At 43.3% G+C, this 23,138-nt stretch overlaps 1 protein-coding gene across 3 annotated transcripts; it reads left to right on the top strand.

Annotated features, from left to right (window-relative positions):
• The first annotated feature begins 887 nt into the window (after positions 1-887).
• specc1la (sperm antigen with calponin homology and coiled-coil domains 1-like a) lies at positions 888-21,849 on the top strand. Of its 3 annotated transcripts, none has more exons than XM_034596064.1 (16): positions 888-1,185; positions 8,021-8,183; positions 8,293-8,431; positions 9,236-10,866; positions 11,178-11,385; positions 11,646-11,719; positions 12,669-12,844; positions 13,164-13,327; positions 14,055-14,173; positions 14,876-14,966; positions 15,578-15,667; positions 15,758-15,917; positions 16,175-16,277; positions 19,330-19,446; positions 19,548-19,607; positions 21,268-21,849. In XM_034596064.1, the coding sequence occupies exons 2-16, from the start codon at positions 8,058-8,060 to the stop codon at positions 21,355-21,357; spliced, it is 3,348 nt and encodes a 1,115-aa protein (XP_034451955.1). In that variant the 5' UTR covers positions 888-1,185; positions 8,021-8,057; the 3' UTR covers positions 21,358-21,849. The 3 variants fall into 3 exon arrangements, with proteins under 3 accessions (XP_034451955.1, XP_034451954.1, XP_034451956.1); XM_034596063.1 differs by having other exon boundaries at positions 889-1,190; XM_034596065.1 differs by lacking the exon at positions 888-1,185 and adding an exon at positions 1,899-2,143.
• The last annotated feature ends 1,289 nt before the right edge of the window (positions 21,850-23,138 follow it).

Raw genomic sequence — 23,138 nt, 5'->3', positions numbered from 1 at the left:
CAACGCAATTGCCTGCTTTGCCAATTCTGGTGCTATGCCCCCTGCTGCTAGGTGCCACCAGTTCAATGTGTATGTATAAATATATCGACTAAAATGACACAAAGGGTGACTGGCAAAGACTGGGTGGGGCCTGTAAAACAAGAAATATTTTAGTACACTTTTAATTAATGCTGAATGTTTTCTCCAGAGTAAGCCAGATCCCCACCGACCTCAATAGTCTGATAATCAATGCTTGAGATTAATTAGCACTAACTTTTAGTAACAACATTTGTCCATTTCCATCTCTATGGGTGAAGGTGTGTGTGAAGCTCCGTAGTGTTCTGGCTCAGTTCCATGAGTCATCTGCAGACAACATGACATGATCCAGTGTGTATTTTAAACACAGTGGAGACAGCAGAGCAGACTGCCACTCCTGCAGTGACCCCCCTGAACTATCCCTCCTGCAGAATGTCCATCATGCAGACTGTCCCTCCTTTACGGTTCCTCTTGCAAGGTCCCTTCTGTAGACTGCCCCTGCACACTGTCCCTTCTGCAAACTGTCCCTGCAGACTATTCCTCCTTTACTGTCCCTCTTGCAAGGTCCCTTCTGTAAACTGCCCCTGCACACTGTCCCTTCTGCAGACTGTCTCTGCAGACTATTCCTCCTTTACTGTCCCTCTTGCAAGGTCCCTTCTGTAAACTGCCCCTGCACACTGTCCCTTCTGCAGACTGTCTCTGCAGACTATCCCTCCTTTACTGCCCCCCCTGCAGACTATCCCTCCTTTACTGTCCCTCTTGCAAGGTCCCTTCTGTAAACTGCCCCTGCACACTGTCCCCCCTGCAGACTATCCCTCCTTTACTGTCCCCCCTGCAGACTATCCCTCCTTTACTGCCCCCCCTGCAGACTATCCCTCCTTTCCTGTCCCTCCTGCTCTGCCCCTGCACACTGTCCCTTCTGCAGACTGTCATACTGTCCCTGCAGACTATCCCTCCTTTACTGTCCCGGAGCCTGATGCAGCTGAGGTGATGCAACCAGAGGAGGGGGCTGAGGATCATCCGGCTGCTGCCAGCAGAAAGAAGCTGACATTGGAGACCGATGCTGCCCGCCGCCGTGTTGAGTTGGGGGCTCGGTGAAGTGTTAGCGACCCGCCGATGGAAGTTACGGGGACTTTCACTGACCTCTCTCGGATGAAAAACTAGCAGAAGGTCAGGTAAGAAGAGTTTTTCAACCCACTGACACACCGCTGTCTCTATGCCGGTGGCTATGCTAACAGGGTTAGCCTAACGCTAGCATTAGCCTCCTCACGCTTTGGTGCTGCTCACTAACAGCTGAGCTACATTAACTGAGCGAAAACAAACACAGAGACATACAATAAGGTCCAGTTCACCACACAGACTGGTTCTGTTGGTTTCATTGATTGAAAACAGCACGTTAGTCTTTGGTTTAACATCAAACCAGATTTGAGTTCAGCTGTCAAGCTAGCTACATTCATCTGGACCTGTACTATGAATTATTCCAAAATAAGACTCGAAGATGTGTTTAGAGTGTCCTCCAACATTAAACGTGGATTAATGTAACTGTTTTCACCACCGTTTTTACTGAACGTAGTTTGTATTTCTCATGTAAAGACAGGTTCAACTGTCATAGAGCTTGTAAAGTATCTTGATAGTCTGGGGAAAAGCTTTATCATTATTTGTATTATTATTTGTCATGCAGTGAATGTGACGAATACACTGCTTATGTAAGAAAGAACATATGTTATTGATTTGAAAAAATAATTTTGTGTGTCTTAATTGAGATTGACTGCTTGGCCTGAGAAGCTGTCAGTGTCTTTTCCATCCAGCTTTTAGATTAAAAATCTAATTCAAAAACAATATATTATGGTTTGTCACTGTTTTTTTGTATCTTTAGTTTGTTAAATTGTTAGATTTTTTTTTTCGGTGTAGCAGATCAGTTTCAATATAAATGCACGTTCTGTGTAGTGCTTTTACTTTGAAAGCGCGTGTCCAAACAGGAAGTGAAATGACTGGAATTCCCTGCTGACCTTAAAGCTAACTAGCTAGCTGGGTTATCTGCTTGGTTTAAAGTTGCTGTTTGGTCTCTAACATGGAAGCACTGACAGCTGTTCACTCGGCACAGTGGACTAGTTGTCTTCAACTACAGGTTTGGTTGATAACGTGTGTAACCGTGTGTCTGAATGAGAAACCGTTGGGGGCTAACGTTAGCTGCGGCGCTAGGGTGGGTGTAGCCAAGAACAATGTAAATGTGCCCCCCCACCCTGAGGAGAGTCAACAGTGGACTGATGGTGCAGCTTTCCAGTGTTTCCTGTGTGTGGTTCAAACTCTTCACTACTGCAGAGCTCCCACCTGTGTGTGTGTGCGTGTGTGTGACTAAATCATCCTCACACACTCAGTCCATCATCTCTTTTTTACAAACCAGAGGTAACCACAGATGTTCTCCAGCTTTCCTGGAAAAGAGCAATATTTCCCAGCCCACGCTTTAAATCAGTGTTCAGGAGCTGTGACTTCAGGAAGATCTTCCTACTTGGCCTGATCTCTGCTTTTAGAGAAATACTTTGAGGGGAACTCAGCAGTGAACTGACCCTAAGTGGCATTGAACCAGAAGATGGGAAGGGAACTTATTTCCAGGACAGGTTTTACACAATCACACCCTTACACAAGTTTAAAGTTAGATTATGATAAACATGCAATATACACACAAGGGAAAATAGATAGCAGTTATGTATACAGTGTTAACAGAGTATGTATGAGCAGAATATGTGGTTGCACATTAGCCGTTGAATTGCACTGATAGAAATGACAGTTGAACAATGAATTTAAACCTGAGTGAGTCTGTAGTGCAGTTACAGAATTGGTGGATGTGGTCTACTGGAGTAGAGCTGATGTGACAGTGTTTATGCTTTTAAAGTCTTCATTTATACAAATCCTAAGTCCTGTGGATGGTCATTCTCTTCCATGTTGATGCTGATGTTGCAAAAAATGGCCAAAAAAAATGAATATATCGTCAGTGTTCTTTCACAGTAGGATTGAAATATTGAAATAGTTAATTATCATATTATAATGTTACAGGCTGTCTGTATTAATAGTGAGGTATATTTTGCAAAATAAAATTAAATGGACTGTAAAATTTATATTGGGCTTTTCTAGACATATCGACCACTAAACTCACTTTACAGTACAATTTACCCATTCACACATTCATTCACTATATGCTACACTTTTGCTGTCACACACCATTCACACACTGCCAATTTGGCCATTTGGGGTTCAGTATTTTGCCCTGAATGCAGACCGGAGGAGTCGGGGACTGAAGCACCGAACGTCTGGTAATTGGACGACCCGTCCTGAGCCATATGAGCCATATCAATTCAAGGGTTGACGTTGTCTGCTCCGTCTCAGGAAGACTGGAGCCTGCTTGTCCTTGCACACACAGTCACCCTTGTAAGGTTTACTTTTTTTTTTTGTATTTCTTTATGGGAGACGCCCCCACAGGAAGCTGTTGTTATGGCAAGGAAGTGCCTCCCCACAGTTAAAGCACGCATAAGGAAGGAGAGCAGGGAAGGGGTATTTATGAGTTACTCGACCACTACCACCCCCACCTCCTCCTCTTCCTAGACAGTTGCTTCTTCGGCCTCAGTCTCAGTGGCATGCTTTTGTTCAGCTGTCTGTGCAGGAACAGAACACACACTTGTTCCTTTGGCGGGCCTTGGATCGAATCCATTGCATTCATTCACACTGTAATCAAATAGCGTAGCTCTATTTAGTTTGGATCAGGATAGTCGTAATGGCTCCTGACCTAGTGTGGAGTGGCCTACATTCTGCAGCACAACATTTTTTTTTCTTTCTAAATATTAATATTACCGGTAGATGGAGATCATTTTTTGAAATTATTGATAAACAAAATTAGAACATTTAAAATAATTGTATCTTCATGGCAACTTAAATGTAGTAGATTCTGATAATTAGTCCAAAAACAGATTTTCCTCCTCATCAGATTTATGTAGTTGGCAAAAAAATCACCTCGGCTAATATTTAAGGAAATGTCTCTGTGTCACACGGACCTGAAGGACAATGGCCCTTTTATTTTTTCTGCAGTTTATCAAAGATAGTAGCTATTTTTATCACAATGTCATGAACAGTGCAATAATGCAGAGTCACCAGGAATGTTGTTTTTTTCTATCACACAAACAGCACTGTTTTGACACAGTGTGATTCATCACAGATGTAAACTACAGTACTGCGAGAGGAACAAGTCGTTAAGAATGACATTTTACTACATTAAATCAAAAGGGACAGGCCGGTGTATATACATCTGTGTATATATATGAATTATTTAATTGGCTCTAAAACGGTATGCACAAGCTTTGTGTCGCAGGTCATGTAGACCAACATGCTAAAGTGTACACTGCTTTGCAGAGCAGAAGAGTGAAAGAAAAGGCAGCTGACTCTGCCCCATTTTGCTGCTCTGTTGGTCCCCAGTCTGCGCTCCCATGTCTATTCAGATCCAATGAAAAGAGTTGCGCTCTAGCTAGCAGCGCTCTGTTTCAGACCTCTGCTTTGACACTCATTCAGCTATTCAGAAAGCTGGCTGCTTGCTGAGAGCACATGTCAGTACTTAGGGAAAACGCCCTGCACAATTGAAACATCTGTGTTATGGATAAATGGATAAATACAGAGATACAAATACTACAGTAGTACATAGTTAGCAATGTAAAGACAGATGAGATTGAAAGGTAATTGCATTTCTAACCATGACATCATAAGCACAAGGTATTAAGAATAAGCCCATTAAAGCATTACTGTAATATTTCATTTCTAGAACAATGTTGTGATCATAACATAGCAAGCTGAGTCCCAGTGATTTTACCGTCTCTTATGCTGGAGCAGAGTTAACTTTGTATGCTAATACAATGGTGCTTTTAGACAGTTTGATCTTTATATTTATACCCAAAAGGTTCTTGTGTCAGGGCTGCAACTAATGATTATTTTCATGGATGCTTAATCTGTAAATTATTTTCTCGACTGCTAATTTGGTCTGTAAATTGTCAAAAATAGTAGAAAATGCTAATTAAAATATTCTAAAGCTGAGGCTAATGTCACCAAATTACTTGGGTTGTCTAGCCAACACTATACAACCTGAAGATACTCAGTTAGTTATCATATAACAAAAACCCCTACAGCAAATCATCTTGATTGAGAAGCTAGATGAAAAAATTACTTCAGTAATCAATCATCATAAAAAAGTTCATGATTAAATACATCACGTGAACTACTTGATTAATTGACTTCCGTTTCAGCCAGTTGGTGAAATGCACACAAAGCAGAGAAGTGCTAAAGTCATGGCACATTGAAGCACAACAAAAGCTTTCCAGGAAACTATTTATAGCTCCAGATCATAAACAACCCGTCAACATGTAATGTTTTGTTCTGGCTAAGATGTAATGATTTCTGTACACGTGTGAAAACATGTTCTTAAAGTATGGCCATGACATAAAGCCTTCAAACTAGGAGAAGATTATATGGCCAAAAATTCCATCTCGATGAAACATTTTGTATTAATCAATATCGGTAATTATCACGATAAATGTCTCATAATTATTTATTTTAAAGAGATTTGCACCTGAATATGTTGTGATTTCAAACTCTTCTTCATGAGCAGTGAAAGACTTGATAAATACATCTGAGGCAGATCAATCAAGTGTTATACCTCCTCACTATGCTTACACAATGCATAAACAGTATATCAATATATATCAAACTTCTGTTATATTGCTCTGCCCTAGTCCAAGCCTTGTGGGGATGAAGATGCATTAAAAAAACTAAAATAAAACTGGGATGTTGACTGTAGAAAATATGCACAAAACAGCTCTTTGTAAATTTACACATAACTATCTATGGTCTCATGTGACTCATATTTTGTAGCTGTAATTTTGCAAGGATGTTGTTTTGAGTTCTTGATCCCCCTATTTTTATCTGTCGGTGTAATCATAAAACTCCTAGTAACTGTGTGTGTGTGTGTGTGTGTGTGTGTGTGTGTGTGTGTGTGTGTGTGTGTGTGTGTGTGTGTGTGTGTGTGTGTGTGTGTGTGTGTGTGTGTGTGTGTGTTGTGGTTTGCTCTGATGACGTCGGTGTAGCTAATCTCTCAGCATCTACGTCACTGGAGGCAAAGGTTGCCCTGACAGAAATAACAAGCCAAATAAATATATTCTCAACACAGAAAAAATAAAACACCTTGAGAAGTCACTTACAGGAGAAGAAGACGTGGTGGTGGTTTACAGATTTAGAGTGACACAAGTACAGAGGGAACAGATGAAATCAATAAGTAAAGTGTTTGTCTTGAATACAATTGTGGTTTAGTAGCAGTTTTTTATGTTCTCTGGAAGTTTCAGCAGAGAGAATGAGCACATTATGTGACTGATGTCCGCTCATGCGTGCAGGCTGCTCTGGCGGTATCAGATTGTAATTGTTGATTCATTTTTGGTGGATTCATTTAGATAAGATTTCAAGGAAAAGTTTCAGTCAGTGAATTGTCTAAACATTTATGCTGCTGCTACAAAATACTAGCATCGCAGCTTCCTCTTAAAAGTCTGCTTTACTGCTGATATCTGATTATGTTTATTTCATATCCAAACAACAAACTTCTGCTGAGGAAAACAAGAGCTCTGTCTCTGAGACAGATCGGAGCTGGGTTTCCTGCGTTTAATAAATCTCTCCTGTTCATTTTGTTCCTCTTTCGACAACTCCAAGATATCCAAGTCTGTGCTAAAGTACTTACTCTTTGTCTCCGGCCGAGTCCCAAATCACTTTTTCTTGCTATCGTCGTGGCATCGATTCTTGGTCTCTGCAGACCGTAACACATGTGAAAAACACTGGATAAGGCCTCCTGTGTTTTATACAAGGTTTTGTTGTATGGTTACAGTTTCAACACCTTGTTTACTGCCAAATGAATATTGGCAACATTTCCACAGATGACTCCAACATAGTTATAGGTGCTTCATGTTTCTGCATCCCATGTTACTAATTCAATACACCGGTAAAGAAATCAAGATCCTACCCTTATTACATTTCTACTAGGAATTTTTGCAGGGTCATCAGGTTGTTTATACAGAGTAATGGTAATTGGGACCTGGTATGAATACATCTTGTACAAACATGGCACTAAATGATTCTTTGGCAGTGAAAAATTAAATGCAGTGCATCGGAGCGGATTGGCCGGGAACAGACTCACATTTTTTGCCTCACAAAATATGACGTTGAGTTGTAAAGGTTCGAGCTTTCACTTTGATGTGTGAGGGAATCAACTTTTCCTTTTTTGGCTCTGCTGTTGGCTCTGCACAAAGCTAGTAACAAGAAAAACAGTTTGTTTCCCAGCTTTATATGTGCTAAAGTATAATCTGCAAGACCGCATTGTCCCCACAATATACACAAATGACTGCAGCCACCCACATAGATTAAAAATAATCAGTTTATTAGAGTCATCATTGTTCCAGCCCGGAGCTGAGAGGCTCCACTGACTGTACTATCAAAAACACACGAGAGCCATCTAGTGGAGACATTGGTTGGCCTGTGGAAGCTGAGTTCACTGTTTATCTTGCATTCCTGTATCTCGGGTGGTCTCACATCTACCTTAAGAGCTACCAAATGTAACAGCAGTGAAGACAGAGTGATTGAATCACAAGCAGCAGACAGGTATCCTAGAATCATGGTACAGATATGAATAAACAACATTTCAATCTATAATATTCACATTAACATTAATCAGTGTAGAGGAGCTAAGCTGGAGTTATCTAATACTCAAACACCAACTCTCTTGAATAAACGTGAAATCAGAGACATGCGGATATTTCCGCAATTCTGTCCCAGCTATTGAGGAGTGAGGCAGACTCTGCTTTCTAGTGTTTTGGGAACAGCCTCTGTGGAAAAAATTCCTCTTCCTCCCCTTCCAGGGAAAACTGGAGCTATCACTCTGCACACTGACATACATTACCCCCCCCCCCCCCCCCCCCCCCTTTGTGCACAGATTGTACTGTAAATGTATCGACATCAGAGAACTCAGTATGAAGAAGTCAGTGCGGCCAGCGGTGAGTAAGGTGAGCGGCGATCGAGGGAAGGCTGAGGCCGCGGCCACCGCTGGCACTGGAAAGCCTGCAGCCAAAACCAGCAACACAGCATCACTGTCCAAGGTGAAACTCAACCTGTGATGGAGTTTATTGCAGCTTATACAAGTCATTGTTTTATCATGCTTTCTTTTCTTGTATTTAAGTGAATGTGTCAAATGTTTTGTGCTTTCAGGTGAAAAGCAATGATGATCTTTTAGCGGCTATGGCTGGAGGGAATCCTCAGTCAAGTAATGCTGTCGCCAAGACCAAGAGAACTGCCTCTGTCGGGATTAGTGCTAACAACCTAGACAGCAAGCCAAAGACAACATCAGGTATATCTAAAAATTCTTTCCTAGATATTGATTTAATACAGTGGAAACTGCTTACAGTGATCACGAGATCTCTCTCTCTCTCTCTCTCTCTCTCTCTCTCTCTCTCTCTCTCTCTCTCTCTCTCCTGACTCTCTGATCGGTGTCTCTGACCCGCTACAGTTTAAACAGCCTTTGAAATGGCCGCCACATAATGATCTATACTTTTCTTGAATGAGTAAAATATTTCTGCGCTCACTCATTAATTCAGCTCGTCTGTCGCGCTGACAAACACCCACACAACAGTGTCATCGGACACGTGTAAACTCAGACTGAGTCAAAACAACAGAAATTGTCCGTTTGTTGTGGTTTGGCTGGCAGTGTGCAGCGCAAATGATAGACACAAAGAGGAGCAGTAAATTACTGACAGAGCCAGTAAAAACTGCAAAAAGTTTTTGTACCAGTGCAGACCCCCCACCCCGGGCAGACACCCAGGGAGCCATGCACAGCTCCACTAAGTCCGTTTACAGTGATAATTTGGGGTCTTTTCATACATGTTTGGACTGAAAAAATTCACGCTGTGCACTGCCAACTGAAACGAGCCAGACCAAGCATGCCATCTCCTCTGACACTCCATAACCCTAACCCCACTTGAACAACGTACAGGAGATTTTCCGTCTCAGACCTGGAGAAAGTCCGGAGTTTCTCACTGTGACATTTGCACTCACCCATACGGCTCCTCTGGAGAATGCCAGAAGATTAGTTCAGTGCATGTGTTAAAGCAGATTATGTAAGAATTGTAAAGACAACCCTTTCCTCTCTTCCTAGGTACAGCATCCAAGCGTACAACATCTTCAACTTCCAAGGAGCCAAATTCGTCACGAGACCGTCTTCGGACATCCAGAACATCAGCCACTAAGAAGCAGTCGGTATCAGGGACTGTAGCGGGGGATTTGGCGTCTGGGAAGCGCTCTCGCAGCCAGATTCTTACAGAGTCTGAGGGCCGCATGAGCAAGTCTAAATCAGACGGCCAGATCAGTGATAAGGTAGCTTTGGAGGCTAAAGTTAAAGACCTATTGGGTTTGGCCAAAAGCAAAGAAGTGGAAATCCTACACCTGCGTAGTGAACTGAGGGACATGAGGGCCCAGCTTGGGTTGGGAGGGAAAGAAGAGCCACCGCAGGAAGAAGCTAGTGAGGAAGAGAAGCCCCACGTCTCAGCCATCACAGCAGCTGATGTGGAGTCTACTCTGATTCTTCTACAAGAGCAGAACCAGGCCATCAGAGTGGAGCTCAACCTGCTGAAGAGTGAGAACCGCATGCTGAAAGACCGACTCAATGCACTGGGCTTCTCTCTGGAGCAGAGGCTGGACAGTTCTGACAAACTGTTTAACTACGCCTCGCTGAGCCCAGACCTGGCAGCAGGCAGTGGGCAGAGTGATGGTGGAGGCACAGGTACGCTGACCTCCTCAGTGGAAGGCTCCGCCCCGGGCTCTTTGGAGGATCTGCTCACGGGACACCAACATGGAGGCTCGGCGGACAACCTCGACAGTGAATCGAGCGAGGTCTACCAGGCCGTCACTTCCAGTGATGACGCTCTGGATGCCCCCTCTGGAGCCTCCTCGTCATCTGAGTCTGAGTGTGCCCCCAGCAGGGAGTGCTCACGGAGGGGCAGCAGTGGTAATGCCAGTGAGGTGTCTGTGGCCTGTCTGACTGAGCGCATCCACCAAATGGAAGAGAACCAGCACAGCACTGCTGAGGAGCTCCAGGCCACGCTACAGGAGCTGTCCGACCTGCAGCAAATCACCCAGGAGCTAAACGGGGAGAACGAGCGGCTCGGCGAGGAGAAGGTGATCCTCATGGACTCCTTGTGCCAGCAGAGCGACAAGCTGGAGCTCTACGGTCGCCAGATTGAGTACCTGCGCTCTTTGCTGGATGAGCATCATATATCTTATGTGCTAGAGGAGGACATCAAGAGTGGCCGGTACATGGAGCTGGAGCAGCGTTACTCTGACCTGGCAGATAACGCCCGCTTTGAGAGAGAGCAGCTGCTGGGGGTGCAGCAACACCTGTCCAACACGTTAAAAATGGCCGAACAGGACAACGCCGAAGCCCAGGAGATGATTGGAGCGCTGAAGGAGAGGAACCACCAGATGGAGCGCATCATGGAATCAGAGAGACAGGACCGGTCTGCCATGGTGGCCGTACTCGATGAGTACAAGGTGGCGGTGAGCAGTGACCAGGCAGAGCTGAGCCGCTGCAGAGCCCAGCTGGACCAGGAGAGGCAAAGGGTGGCCGAGCTCTACTCTCTACACACTGCAGGGGACAAAAATGACATCTGCCAGCTGCTGGAGGGTGTTCGGCTGGGGAAGGAAGAGGCTGAGGCCAAAGCTGCAAAAATGCAGAAAGAGCTGGAGCAAGCCCACGTTGAACTCAAAAGGATGCAGGAGACTTTCAGTAAGGTCAGTTGAAATTTAATGTGTGGGTTAAAGATGCTAAGGAGGATGCAAGACTTTTTGTGTAACCAAAATAAGGGCTTCATTATCAAGGATCAATACATGGTTTTACTTTGAAAATCTCACAAATATAGTGGTCAATACTCTACAACAGTCCCCATTTGTACCTCACCTGTGTACCACCAGACAGAGAATAACTGTGCACATGCCATTTGGTTATGTTATAATATGACATTCCTGAAGCTTTGCTGCACATTAGTCAGATCATTTCTTCATGGCCTGTTAATAATGAAATACTCTTCATCCTGTGTTTGCAGCTGGACAGGGAATACAGAGAGTTCCAGCAGCAGGTGCAGCAGCAGATGGCCGAGCAGGATCACGCTCTGGAGAAGCAGCGTGTGGAGCTGCAGGAGAAAGAGACGGAGATCGTCGACATGAAGGAAACCATCTTTGAGCTGGAGGATGAGGTCGAGCAGCACCGAGCTCTCAAACTGCACGACAACCTCATCATCACAGACCTCGAGAGTAAGTGGTTGGAAACGCACTCTGTAGATAACCTGAGTGCAAACTTCTTCTAAAGGCCAAACGTTGACTGGGTCGTAGATTCATACACCCTCATGTTCAGTCATTTAGAGATTCAGTTGTGTAAAAGCAAAACCAGCATATTCTAACACCTTCATTCTGCTCTGTATCTCAGAAGATTTAATCTCCTGAGACGTGTGTTACTCGGTCTGTTTCTCTTGATTCTTTACCGCCAAGCGCCAACTTGTTTCTTCTCGTTTCAGACTCTGTTAAGAAGCTTCAGGACCAGAAGCACGACATGGAGAGAGAGATTAAGATTCTTCACCGCAGACTGAGGGTAAGGATGCTGCTCCGGGGGGGTGCACTGTTGTTTAAAGACTGAGTTAACCTCGAGTCAAATACTAATTGCGTAGAACTTGTTTGCTTTGAATTAGGGCTGCAAACCAGTGGTAGCAAATCTGCCAATGCCGTGCCACTTACGACACAGCGGAGACAACTATATGACCCAAGTCATCAAAAATTTGGGAACACTTTACATTAAAGCTTTCAAACAAAGCTGATTTCACGTGACACAATTCAAGTTAATATCTATATATTACACTATTCTGACTAGTTTAAACTTAATTTACGGTATATTGAATTGAGGCAAATTTAAGAACATGAACTAAGACTAGTCAGAATTAATAGGTAGATATCTGAAACTGAAATTATATTCATAATTATGTTGCAGATATGTGTAATACATATAAAAATAGCATTTTACAAGAAGACGAGGAAGTTGCCTGATAAAAAGACAAAAGCTAAATATGATCCTTTCAAATTTAGCTTTTGTCTTTTTATCCGATTTATAATTAAAAATTATTGACAGATTAATCTATTATCAAAATAATTGCAGCCCTACTTCTAATACATTAGAAGAAGGACAAACTAAAACGTTTTCTTCTCACTAAATAGTAAATTAGTAAATAGTAAAGTCTGAAAGCCAGTATCTAGTTTCACAGGAAACCAGTATCTTGATGATCTGATTTAGTATTAGCATTGTTAAATCTGCTTTATCATCAGTGGATTAAATGAGTTTGAGAGATGTTGATTCTAGTGACAAACCCACAGAGAATTATCACCTGAATTTGCAGTTTCCCTCCACAGAGCTTCATAGCATCTTATGTTTTAATTTACTGTCACTAATCCCATCAGCCTAGTCTCAGACCCGACTGCTTTAATGAGCGAATATATCATTTAGCCGCAATAATGTTCAATTCTCGAATGTTGTGTGTGTGCGTCTGCAGGAGGAGTCAATGGAGTGGCGTCAGTTCCAGGCTGATCTGCAGACAGCTGTTGTCATTGCTAATGACATCAAGTCGGAAGCGCAGGAGGAGATTGGAGACTTGCGGCGCCGGCTGCAGGAAGCGCAGGAGAAGAATGAGAAGCTCGGCAAGGAGCTGGACGAGGTCAAGAGCCGCAAGTAAGAGCCACACAGGGACGTCTGGAACCGCTCCAGCGGTCACGCTTACTTTGTCTGTCTAATGTTTCTAAACAAAAGGAGGGGACATGTAACTGCTTATTCGATTATGATGCTGGATGCTCAGCAGTGAGGTTCACGTCCATTTGTCTGAGATGAACAGTAGAAAAATTACCATCACCAACCAAAAGACAGAATAATTCAGAATATATTTTAATACATTTTTTATTTACAACATAATATAAGTTCCCGAGTTTGAGCCATTCTCAAACCATAGTGTAAGGTGTATATGTGCTCTGAGTAGATATTGTATGCTTCCCAGGCAGGACGAGGAGAGAGGCAGAGTGTATAACTACATGAATGCAGTGGAGAGAGACCTGGCTGCTCTCAGACAGGGGATGGGTCTCAGCCGGCGTTCTTCCACCTCCTCAGAGCCTTCGCCCACTGTCAAAACACTCATCAAGAGCTTCGACAGCGCCTCACAAGGTACCACACAGTTGTGATTTGATATTTTCCTGCCGATTGTTTTCTCGTATTTAAAACAAGTCTGTGTGCGCGTGCGCGTGTGGTTGGTACTTAATCCTTATTCTTCCCAATGCTCTTTGATCTTTAATTTAAGTTTTGAGTGTGTATTACAGTTTCAAAGAGTGAAGAAACAAAATGACAGTCTTAGGAACTAGTGCAGTGCCTGTTCTAACCTGCCTGTTGGGAATGGGCTGTTAACTTGTACTGTGGTGATGCTGCTGGTTGCAGCTTTCTTTCTGAAACTGTAAAAGTGACCTGCGGTAAACTTAGAGCGGCTCGACTCAGCACGTTGTTGCTGTGAACCTGCCCTTTGTCATTAACTGCTGTTGTCGTGCCTGATCATGTCACCTAACACCTACGTTGATGAGTCCCAGCAGCTGCTGGTACAGAGGGCTGGTCGCCTGTTTAGTCAAGGTCTATTAGTAATGAATGTGGGCATGTACAAATCGCACCAAATTTGACATTGCTCTTCCTTGGGCCCTTAATAACACACATGCCTAGTGTGAAGCCGATAGATGTGCGTTCCACATACAGACAGAAAGACATTTCTGGAATTAGTAGACAGATGCTAATAACAATTTTAGTAATATCACACAAATGTAGGGTTGTATTTATTTTGCTATTTCTTACCTAGAGTTAAACTGTTCCACAGCCAAAGACTAACTGTCCTGTCCGTGTGTTAACTTAGGTCCGCCTTCCAACGGGGCCTCTGTAACTCCCACAGCCTCGGCTGCCCCAATACCACGCACCCCCCTCAGCCCCAGTCCCATGAAGACGCCTCCAGCAGCGGCTGTTTCTCCCATACAGGTACAGGAGGGAAGACTTTGTCTTTATATGTTACTAAAATTTCATTTTCACCTGTTTTAACTTACCAATCTGTACTTTTTAGTGATTTTTAGATTTAGTGATAACATTTATTGTCCACAATGTGAAAAGTACTATTTGGCCTCACTCTACAGCATGTAAAACAACATCACTTAGATAATTCTGTCAACACAATGTGAATACACAATTGAGAATGCACAGTGTAGTTTTCCACAGACCAAAGATACCAGAACACAGAGATGTTGAGTTTACTCTCATGTATGACAAACAAAAGAATCAAATCCTCACAATCAAGAAGGTGGAACCTGTACATTTTAGAATTTTTGCTTGAAGAATGAATCAAATGATGAATCAGTTACCCAGCACTGCCCTGTGAAAGTCACACATCCAAAACGTGAGCCAGCTATAGCAGCTGTTTGTAGCTTTCTGACATCTGTTCTTTCAGATAATCTAATGATTGTTTTATCATTTGTTTTTTATCTGAAGAAATGCAATGTCATACTGGCAATTCGGCAAAATTTTAAATCACCAACTTTGGAGATACTAAGTGGTCGGTGTCAAAAATAAAGAAAACAACCAAAAATGTAACATACTGCATTTAACATTGTATTTATCTCTCAAAACTATTCATGGAATTTGTTATACAGACAACTATTAATTATTATTTATTTAATGTTGTTTCAGAGACACTCCATAGCAGGGTCTATGTCAGCAGCCAAGCCGCTCTTGTCACTGAGTGATAAGAGGCCCAGCTACACAGACATCACAATGCCAGGTGAGGCAGCCGTCACCATGATGATACAATAATAATGACACCTACTTAATTTCAGAACTATTGTTCTCAGTAATTTAAGAAAACTGTCAAAAGGAAAAGGGCAGAATTGTGTACTTTTAGTTATGAGTCACACACAGGAAATGGCTGTCCTCTGCTGTTGTTCTGTTCCTCACAGTGAACTATCAAAATGTTAACATGAATGGACGGGACAATCTCATGAGAAATAAAGGAAGTGTGTTTCCCTAGAGGCCTGGAGTTGGGAGTTAGCAGGTTTACAGCATGCTGATGTTATTTTTTAAGTTCATCAAAACACTAGAGTGGATGATAAGAGGGAAATAATGAGCCACCACGAACTATAGATTTTCCCTCGGTTCATTCTCACCAGTAATGAGCTCAAGTATTTCATGTGAACGTGCAGACTCGGCTGTAGCCTCCCAAGTTCCGTTTATTTTTCTCTGATTTATAGTTCTCTTGTCGAGCGAGTCGGCCTCGTGCGTCGGTAGTCCCTGAACCCTGAGGGGCTGGAATGTGACCCTGTAACATCTTGTTTCAGAGGAAGTCGCTTACAGAAACACTCTCTATATGATGTAAATACTGTGATGTATCCACAGCTGAGCACCTTCTCAGGGGAACCCCGGCCAGCCGACCACCAGCAGCCCTCCAGAGGGTCTCCAACATGGACTCCACCAAGACAATCTCAGGTTAGAGATGCGGGTTAAATTATAAACAGTACCTCACTCTCCATTTTAGTTAAAAAAGCAGCCTGTAATGGTCTCCCCTGTCCCTAACAGTGTCTCGCAGGAGCAGTGAAGAGATAAAGAGGGAAATGTCGGCTCAAGACGGGGCCTCCGCCTCCTCCCTGATGGCTATGACTGCAGCTTCCTCTCCGCTCTCGCTGTCCTCCTCCTCTCCCACCGCCTCCATCACCCCCACAGCACGCAGCCGTCTAAGGTACATCCACCCAGAGCACTGCCTCACCTGTATGTGGGGATACTGGTAGAAGTGAATCATGTTTTCAGCAAATGTGCTCAAGCTGCTAGTTTATATTCAGTGTGTTTCCATTCTCGTCAGAGATTTTAATCTGTCAACTGCTTGTGTGACATCATGTCTTTATACTGTGGTTGTGATTGGTCTACCGACATATTTGATAAATCTTTAAAAACTGTGGTAAAGTCTGTTTATATGTCTTTTGTGTGTGTCTACTACAGAGAGGAGAGAAAGGACCCGTTGTCGGCACTGGCCAGAGAATACGGAGGCTCCAAAAGAAATGCTTTGCTTAAGTGGTGCCAGAAGAAGACTGAGGGATACCAGGTAGATTAACATCCTGTTGCTGGTTTGCACCAGACAGTCAAATATAACTATATATAAATATAACGCTTCTGCAGGAAAGTGAATTAGTCTGTAGAGTTAGAAAGACATGAGCTAACTAAACTTCTGTATTCTGGTTCTCATTGAAGCTAGTGGTTTAAAGGGGACATATCATGCAAATTCCACTTTGTTAGAGCTTTTACACGTTAATGTGGGTATCTGGCATGTCTACCAAGCCAAAAACTCTGGAAAAAAAACACTCGCGCGTTTTGTTATGGTTCCTCTAAGTCAGAAACGTCATGCTTGAGTGACTCGAATGAGCTTCCTGTGTATTGTGTCGTCACAATACACTGGAAGTCTCCCTACATGGCCTTGGCCCACCCCCCACCTCATCCCCCCCACCTCATCCCCCCACTCGTTACACCGGGTTTACACCGGACGCGGAAGCGCCGCGCAGCGCAGCGCCGTGCCGTTCTCAAGCACGCAGCCGCCTGGCTGTTCGCACGGGACTCGCATTTCTCCGTTGGTCAGCCCGCGATTCACTCACATGTGGCATTTGTCTGGATCGTTGGGACTGGGAGGCTGCAGCAGTTGCTCGGGAGCGACCGCTCGCTCTCCCATGCGTGAGCTGGAATTTGTGTCAACGCCACACAGCCAGCAGTGTGGAAGACTTCCGCAGTGTTCAGCACTACTGTAACACCGGCACACACACAGAGCCCCCCCACTCGTTACGCCGGGTTTACACCGGACGCAGCGAGGCTGCGAGGCAGCGCAGCGCTGTCCTCAAGCGCGCAGCCGCCTGGCTGGTCACATGGGACGTGCATTTCTCCGCGCTGGTCAGCCCCATAGACTGTATATATAAGGTCAGCCCGCAATTCTGCTTTCTCCGCTTGTTGTTGTACCCGTTGAATGTCGGGGTTCGGGGGTAAATGATGGTCTTCATAGCCCCCCCCACCCCTCTCTTTCTCTCTCTGTCTGTCTGCTTGTGTGCTTGTAGTGGATGGGCAGAGGGGGACATTTAATTATGTGATTGGGAAAATTAAAACTCCAGGACAACAGAAGGGGAATACAAAGTATGGGATGCATATTTGATAATTTATATCATATAAAATATGTAATTTATATCGTTTAAAATCATGGGGGGAGAGGGGGAGGGGCGAGCTGGCTCACTAGCATTTAAAGGAACAGGCACTCAAAACAGGTCACTCTGTGGAGGGCTGTTTTATACAGGGTAAAAAGGGTGCTGTTTTAAATGATCCTTGTGGTATTTTGTCTGTAAGTATGTTACAGACATTTCATTAAGACCCCAAGGAACCATATCAACTTGTGGTAAAATGGGCATGCTATGTCCCCTTTAAAGCTGACACCCAAATCCAGTGGCAGCTCTAGGATCTTTCTAAATCAGGGGCCAAAAGGGGCCACAATTTATACAGGGGCGGAATTACATGTCTAACGTCCATACACATTTCCTGATTCAGTAAGGTGCACATTTAAGTCATTCCTTGTTTCCTGTTAGCTCTACAGATTTGAGCAAAACCACACATCATTGAATATATTTTGTTCCTTTCTGTTTTACTGTCATTAGCAACAGTTCGTAACATAGGATCAACAGCCTGATTAAAAATGGTAGAAGAGGGTTATGATAAATAATAAAAGGTCACTCATTCCTTCATGACAGGATGAAGTGGCCTATATCAAATCTGTATTTTGTGGCATAATGCATAATGTTCTCATCAACAGCAACAAGATGATTTATTGTTAAGTTATGATGCAGCGGTTGATTGAGCGACAAAAACAATCAGCAGCACATAAAGTCAGCACCAGACTCTACCACTGGTTTATGATTATTACGGTAGAATTATTATTATTATATTTTTTTGATAATTGTTACTGATGTTCATGTCTGTTTGGGTGCTTAGTTAAAATTCTGCAAAATATGAAAAGCAGGTCAACATTGTCTTTTGTAGTATTTAGAGCTGATTGTGATAACTTTGGTATTCGACCAGTGTGATGTTGTAAAGAGGCCAATAGTGGAGTAACTACCGTGTGAGGAAAAATGTTCATCTTCATCTGCTTAACTGTCTCTTAGCAAGTGACGAGCCTGTTGCAGCTTCCTGAACTGTGTAGAATTGTGTGTTATAGTCGTTTTTGATTCAGTGAAGTTTAATACTACAAGTTTCAGGCGGCAGCGACTGAGCAGCAACTCTTTACAGGAATACCACAGAAGAGCAACTGATGTATCTGCTTACAGTGCAAACAAACTTACTTTGTTACTTTGTTGTTTTAACGAGGGAGTCTGTCAATAATCTGCCATTTTTCAATCACGTCCTGAGCTACAGTGATCTGATTAATATACTTGACACCATCGGGTTTCCTTGTAAAGATTTAGATCAAGACGACCACAGTGTGGCCTCGTCCCTGAGACAGTAGACTCAAATGGAAGAACGTCAGCCCAAACATGGGCAGAGACAATAAAGGCCAAAGCATTGACTTAGAAATTACTTAAATGACGATCAGCGGGTTTGTCGAGTCACTTGCCACACTGAAGTGATGTTTAGCCCTTTTAACAGATGAAGGTTATGGTTACTATGGCACCTCAGGCCCTCTCCAGGAAGTGTGCAACATTTAACACATCCTGTGATGCACCACAGGCAGAATCACGAGGCTTTCTCTGAATCACTGTGCACTATCTAGATTACATAATGTATGTGACCCTGACCAGACTCGAGCATCAAGGTACAAGTAACCTCAGTGTTTGTTTGCAGAAACGGCTGTAAATCTGTTATTTTTAAAGGTCAGATGAAAGTTGATGGTGGAAAGGATGATAAGTGTCTTGGAATTACACTTTTAATGGTTATATCATTTTAAATATTTCCATGACAAGTACAAATATCATGACCATAATACACACACAGTGACATTCAAGACCTGGTTTAAAATGTTGCTCCCTCTTAGTTCGAATAAGGAGCAGAAATTTGGTTTCTATCGATTTTAAACTGTAAATGTTCTGTCTGATGAAATCAAAGTGTAACTGGATCGTCACTGTGTTTTTCAGAACATTGATATCACCAATTTCAGCAGCAGCTGGAACGACGGCCTGGCCTTCTGTGCCGTGCTCCACACTTACCTGCCTGCACACATCCCCTACCATGAGCTCACCAGCCAAGACAAGGCAAGTGGAGTTCAAAGGAAAAACACAAACTTTCATTATCAGCCTTTTTTATACCTAATGTGTGTTAAATCATTTCATTTCTTCTCTCTTCCCTTCCTCAGAGGAGAAATTTCTCCTTAGCTTTCCAGGCTGCAGAGAGTGTGGGCATCAAATGCACTTTGGTAAGTCCTTTGAAATAACTTATTTTGATTAATATAAATAAGAGTTAAAAACTGGATGAACTATTCCCCTACTTCAAAGGGGAAGCATACTTTACCTTAGTTTGTACATAATGTATACTCTAACAGGGTTCACGCGGGGTCTTAAAAAGTCTAAAATTTAATAATCATAATTTTAGGCCTAAAAAAGTCTTAAAAAGTCTTAAATTTGATTTTGCTAGGTCTTAAAAATGTATTGGATTAGGAAGTTACTTCGCGATAACTTGTGTTGCAGGCATGGCCTGCCCCTTTTAAGGAAAGTGGCCAGTGTGTGACGTAGTGCACCTGGGTGTTGTGGGAAAAGGTGCTAAAATGTGTGGATAACATAAGGTGAATGACCACCGAGAGCGTGATGGGAGTGTTGCTCCTGCTGTACAGCGAGAAAATAAAGTGGCCGCGTTAAAATCTGGGATAATCGACCTCCGGACGACGTTTGGGTCTACCAACCCTAAAAGCGGAGGTGCTGTGGACGCTAAACACTGTAGCTAAACACCAATTGTACAACAGCAACGATGGCATAGTTGAGCTTTTCAAATGCATGTTCCCTGATTCCAATGTCGTGAAAAACATTTGCGTGCGGTGGTGACAAAACGTTGTACGTCACAAAATTTGGTTTAGCGGAATACATCAAGAGAGACCTCGTCTCTAAAGTAAACAACGGTCCGTTCGTTCTGATGTTCGATGAAAGCATGAACCAGACGACCAAAACCAAGCAGCTGGACCTGCATGTACGTTTCTGGGACGTCTATGGCCGTGAAATAGGTCTTAAATTATATTCAAAGTGGTCTTAAAAAGGTCTTAAAAAGTCTTAACTGTGGAAACCTGCAGGAACCCTGTCTAAGGAATGTGCACAGAAACATGTACGCAGATTATGTTGTCCTTTCTCTCCGTTTTTGGAAAGCATTATGTTTGTGCTTGTCCCCTGGGTTTCTTGTCTTGATTGTAGAATTATTATTTTTTCCATTCTAATCTATTAGGCTTTGCCAAGTCAAAATGTGAATAAATGTAATACTGACTCACTCGATGATTAGCCTGACATGACGACATGTTTTTGTGGTTGATGTGTGTTTGTGATATGTGGCTACTGCTGGTAGCCTCATAAATCTCACTGACCTGCTGTTGTGCCAGTCATTACAAACTAAAGCTGTGCGACCAAACATTGTACAAACCCCTCATAACTTTTAAAAACTCACAAGTCATGATTTTGACGCCATCTGTTTTTTGTTTGGACAAATGTGTTGTGTGTTTCATTCTACATACATCTACAAGCCACATCTTGTGTTCTTCACTAGCAGCTGAAGTTAACTGAGTTATTATGGAGGTTGTTCAAAGTACACTCACCAAATGAATAGTCAGTGATCTTGTTAAGTAAAACAAATGGTGAAATTGTGTTGTTTTAATAGTTTGAGCTGTATTTTTTCCTCTGAAAGCCAAGTTCACGCTACACTATTTTTGCCCTATTTGCCAGTCGTAGACGAGTTTGAGAAGTTGCTGACAGAAGCCCCCGATTGGCTCTCAATTGGCAGTCGTTAATCGCTATCTTTCAATTCATCAGGAAGTCGTGAAGTGTGAACTTCACAGTGATCTGCTGACTTTGAAAGTGTGTTTTGTTTTTCCATTGCAGGACATAAATGAGATGGTGCACACAGAGAGGCCGGACTGGCAGAGTGTCATGACTTATGTCACAGCCATCTACAAGTACTTTGAGACCTGACTTCACCGCCTCATCCACCCTGCTCCTGCAGTGCAGTCGGTGCCACGCCAGCCCTCCTGAGCTCTCAGCAACCTTTCAACGCCACAATCAACTGTTATACCTCACTGACCCCCTCCCCACACCACAGTGACACCCAGTCACGCTGCATGCCTCACCTCAGTATTTAGCAACAATAAAGGCAGACCAGAGCCTCACTGGATGCAACAGCTACTCAATCCTTCCACTACAGCATAGGAGGCGCTTTGTGTAGCATTATGGTCCAAGGGCTCGTCTGTATGTCTGCTGTTACACTAGTACGTCATTAGAATGGACTGGAGTGACGACGCGGAGCCAAGTGTGACCTGACCAGCATTCAAATCCTTTAGATGATCTTTGGCTTCAGTTCACATCTGAAGCAGCAGCATGGAGAGGAAACCAAGTCTCAGTGCCTTCTACCTGGCTCTTCCGCTCAAATGCTCCGCCACTCTGAACCCATTTTCACGTCTGTTAAAGGGGGATTCCAGCAAATCTGACTTAAATTGTTCTCATTTGCAAGAGGAGATATTTTCATAAATAGTCAGTGTTTTTTTCCTTTTGTTTGATTCAAAAAGTTAGTAGTGTTGGAATTCCCCCACAACCCTGTAAATTCCCTTCGGAAACAGTTCGGACGGACGCAGCCTTTTTTGCACCAGACGTTACAGTGCGATACAGATGCCTGTCGTTCATTGGATAAAGTGCCTGTGTGGCTTTTGACGAGCTCTGTCTGTGAGCCAAACCTCCGCAGAGGCAGCGTGGAAGTGTCCTTTCACTACAGTCTGTGAAGCCAAAGGCCAGAGGAGTTGTTGCCAAATATATTTCAGAGCCTTTCAATGGTTGATCTCTGGCTTTCTGGTCGTCAGGACAGACCGATGCTGCATGCAGCTTCACCATCTGATCATTGTGACTTTTCAAGCACAGAAATATGCTACGTTGTACGACACTACTACACTTCTGTTGATCAGCCATAACATACTCTGATAAAAAGAGTCATGAAGGTGGACTAATAGTCATATGATATGTGTGGAATTTTGAACGCTAATCTTACAACTTTATAATGTGAGTGTTTGCATTTTATAGGCCTGCATTTTGCCATCTTGCACTTAGACTTTCTTTAGGCACATACAGCATCATTTCATCATAACCAAAGTATGAGTGAGTAGACAATAGTTTTCTCTCATAAAGTGTGTTTTGATTGACTAGATAAGTTCTGTTTAGATTAGAGAGCCTTAAACCTTTATCAGCCTGAGGCATTAATTACCCAGGGACCTAATGTGGGGAGAATGTGCTCCAGTTTGTTTGGAAACCAGCTGACAGATATTCAGGTGAAGGACTCGTGTTCGTAGGTCAATGCAGCGTCTCATTACAGATATAGTTCAGTTATTTGGGAAATACATATATTACCCTTCTTGCAGAGAGATGGATGAGAAGGTTGATGCACCTTTCATGCCTGTATCGTACATATGAAGCGAGAGCAGGCAGCTGGTTAGCTGAGCATAAAGACAGGAATCAAGGCCCAGTCATACGTTCGTGTGAACCTTCGCCTCCAATCTGTGCGAGCGAGGAGGCGAATAAAACATTCGCTTCCTTTGGCAAAAATCGCAGCGTGGCAATGTTTGGTGAACCTCTATCTGCGTTATTTGCTTCGCATTTGTGTGTGTGTGTGCGCGCCCATACCCTGAGGGTGAATCAGCTAGCCTGGCTTACACCACAGGTGACAAAATCCACCTGGCAACACCTCTAACCTTCTCCGTGTAAAAAAGATA

The sequence above is a fragment of the Hippoglossus hippoglossus genome, chromosome 9 (assembly GCF_009819705.1).
Source record: "Hippoglossus hippoglossus isolate fHipHip1 chromosome 9, fHipHip1.pri, whole genome shotgun sequence".
Classification (NCBI taxonomy): Eukaryota; Metazoa; Chordata; class Actinopteri; order Pleuronectiformes; family Pleuronectidae; genus Hippoglossus; species Hippoglossus hippoglossus.
The sequence above is the reverse complement of the archived record's forward strand: the minus strand, read 5'-3'. Positions and strand labels throughout refer to the sequence as shown.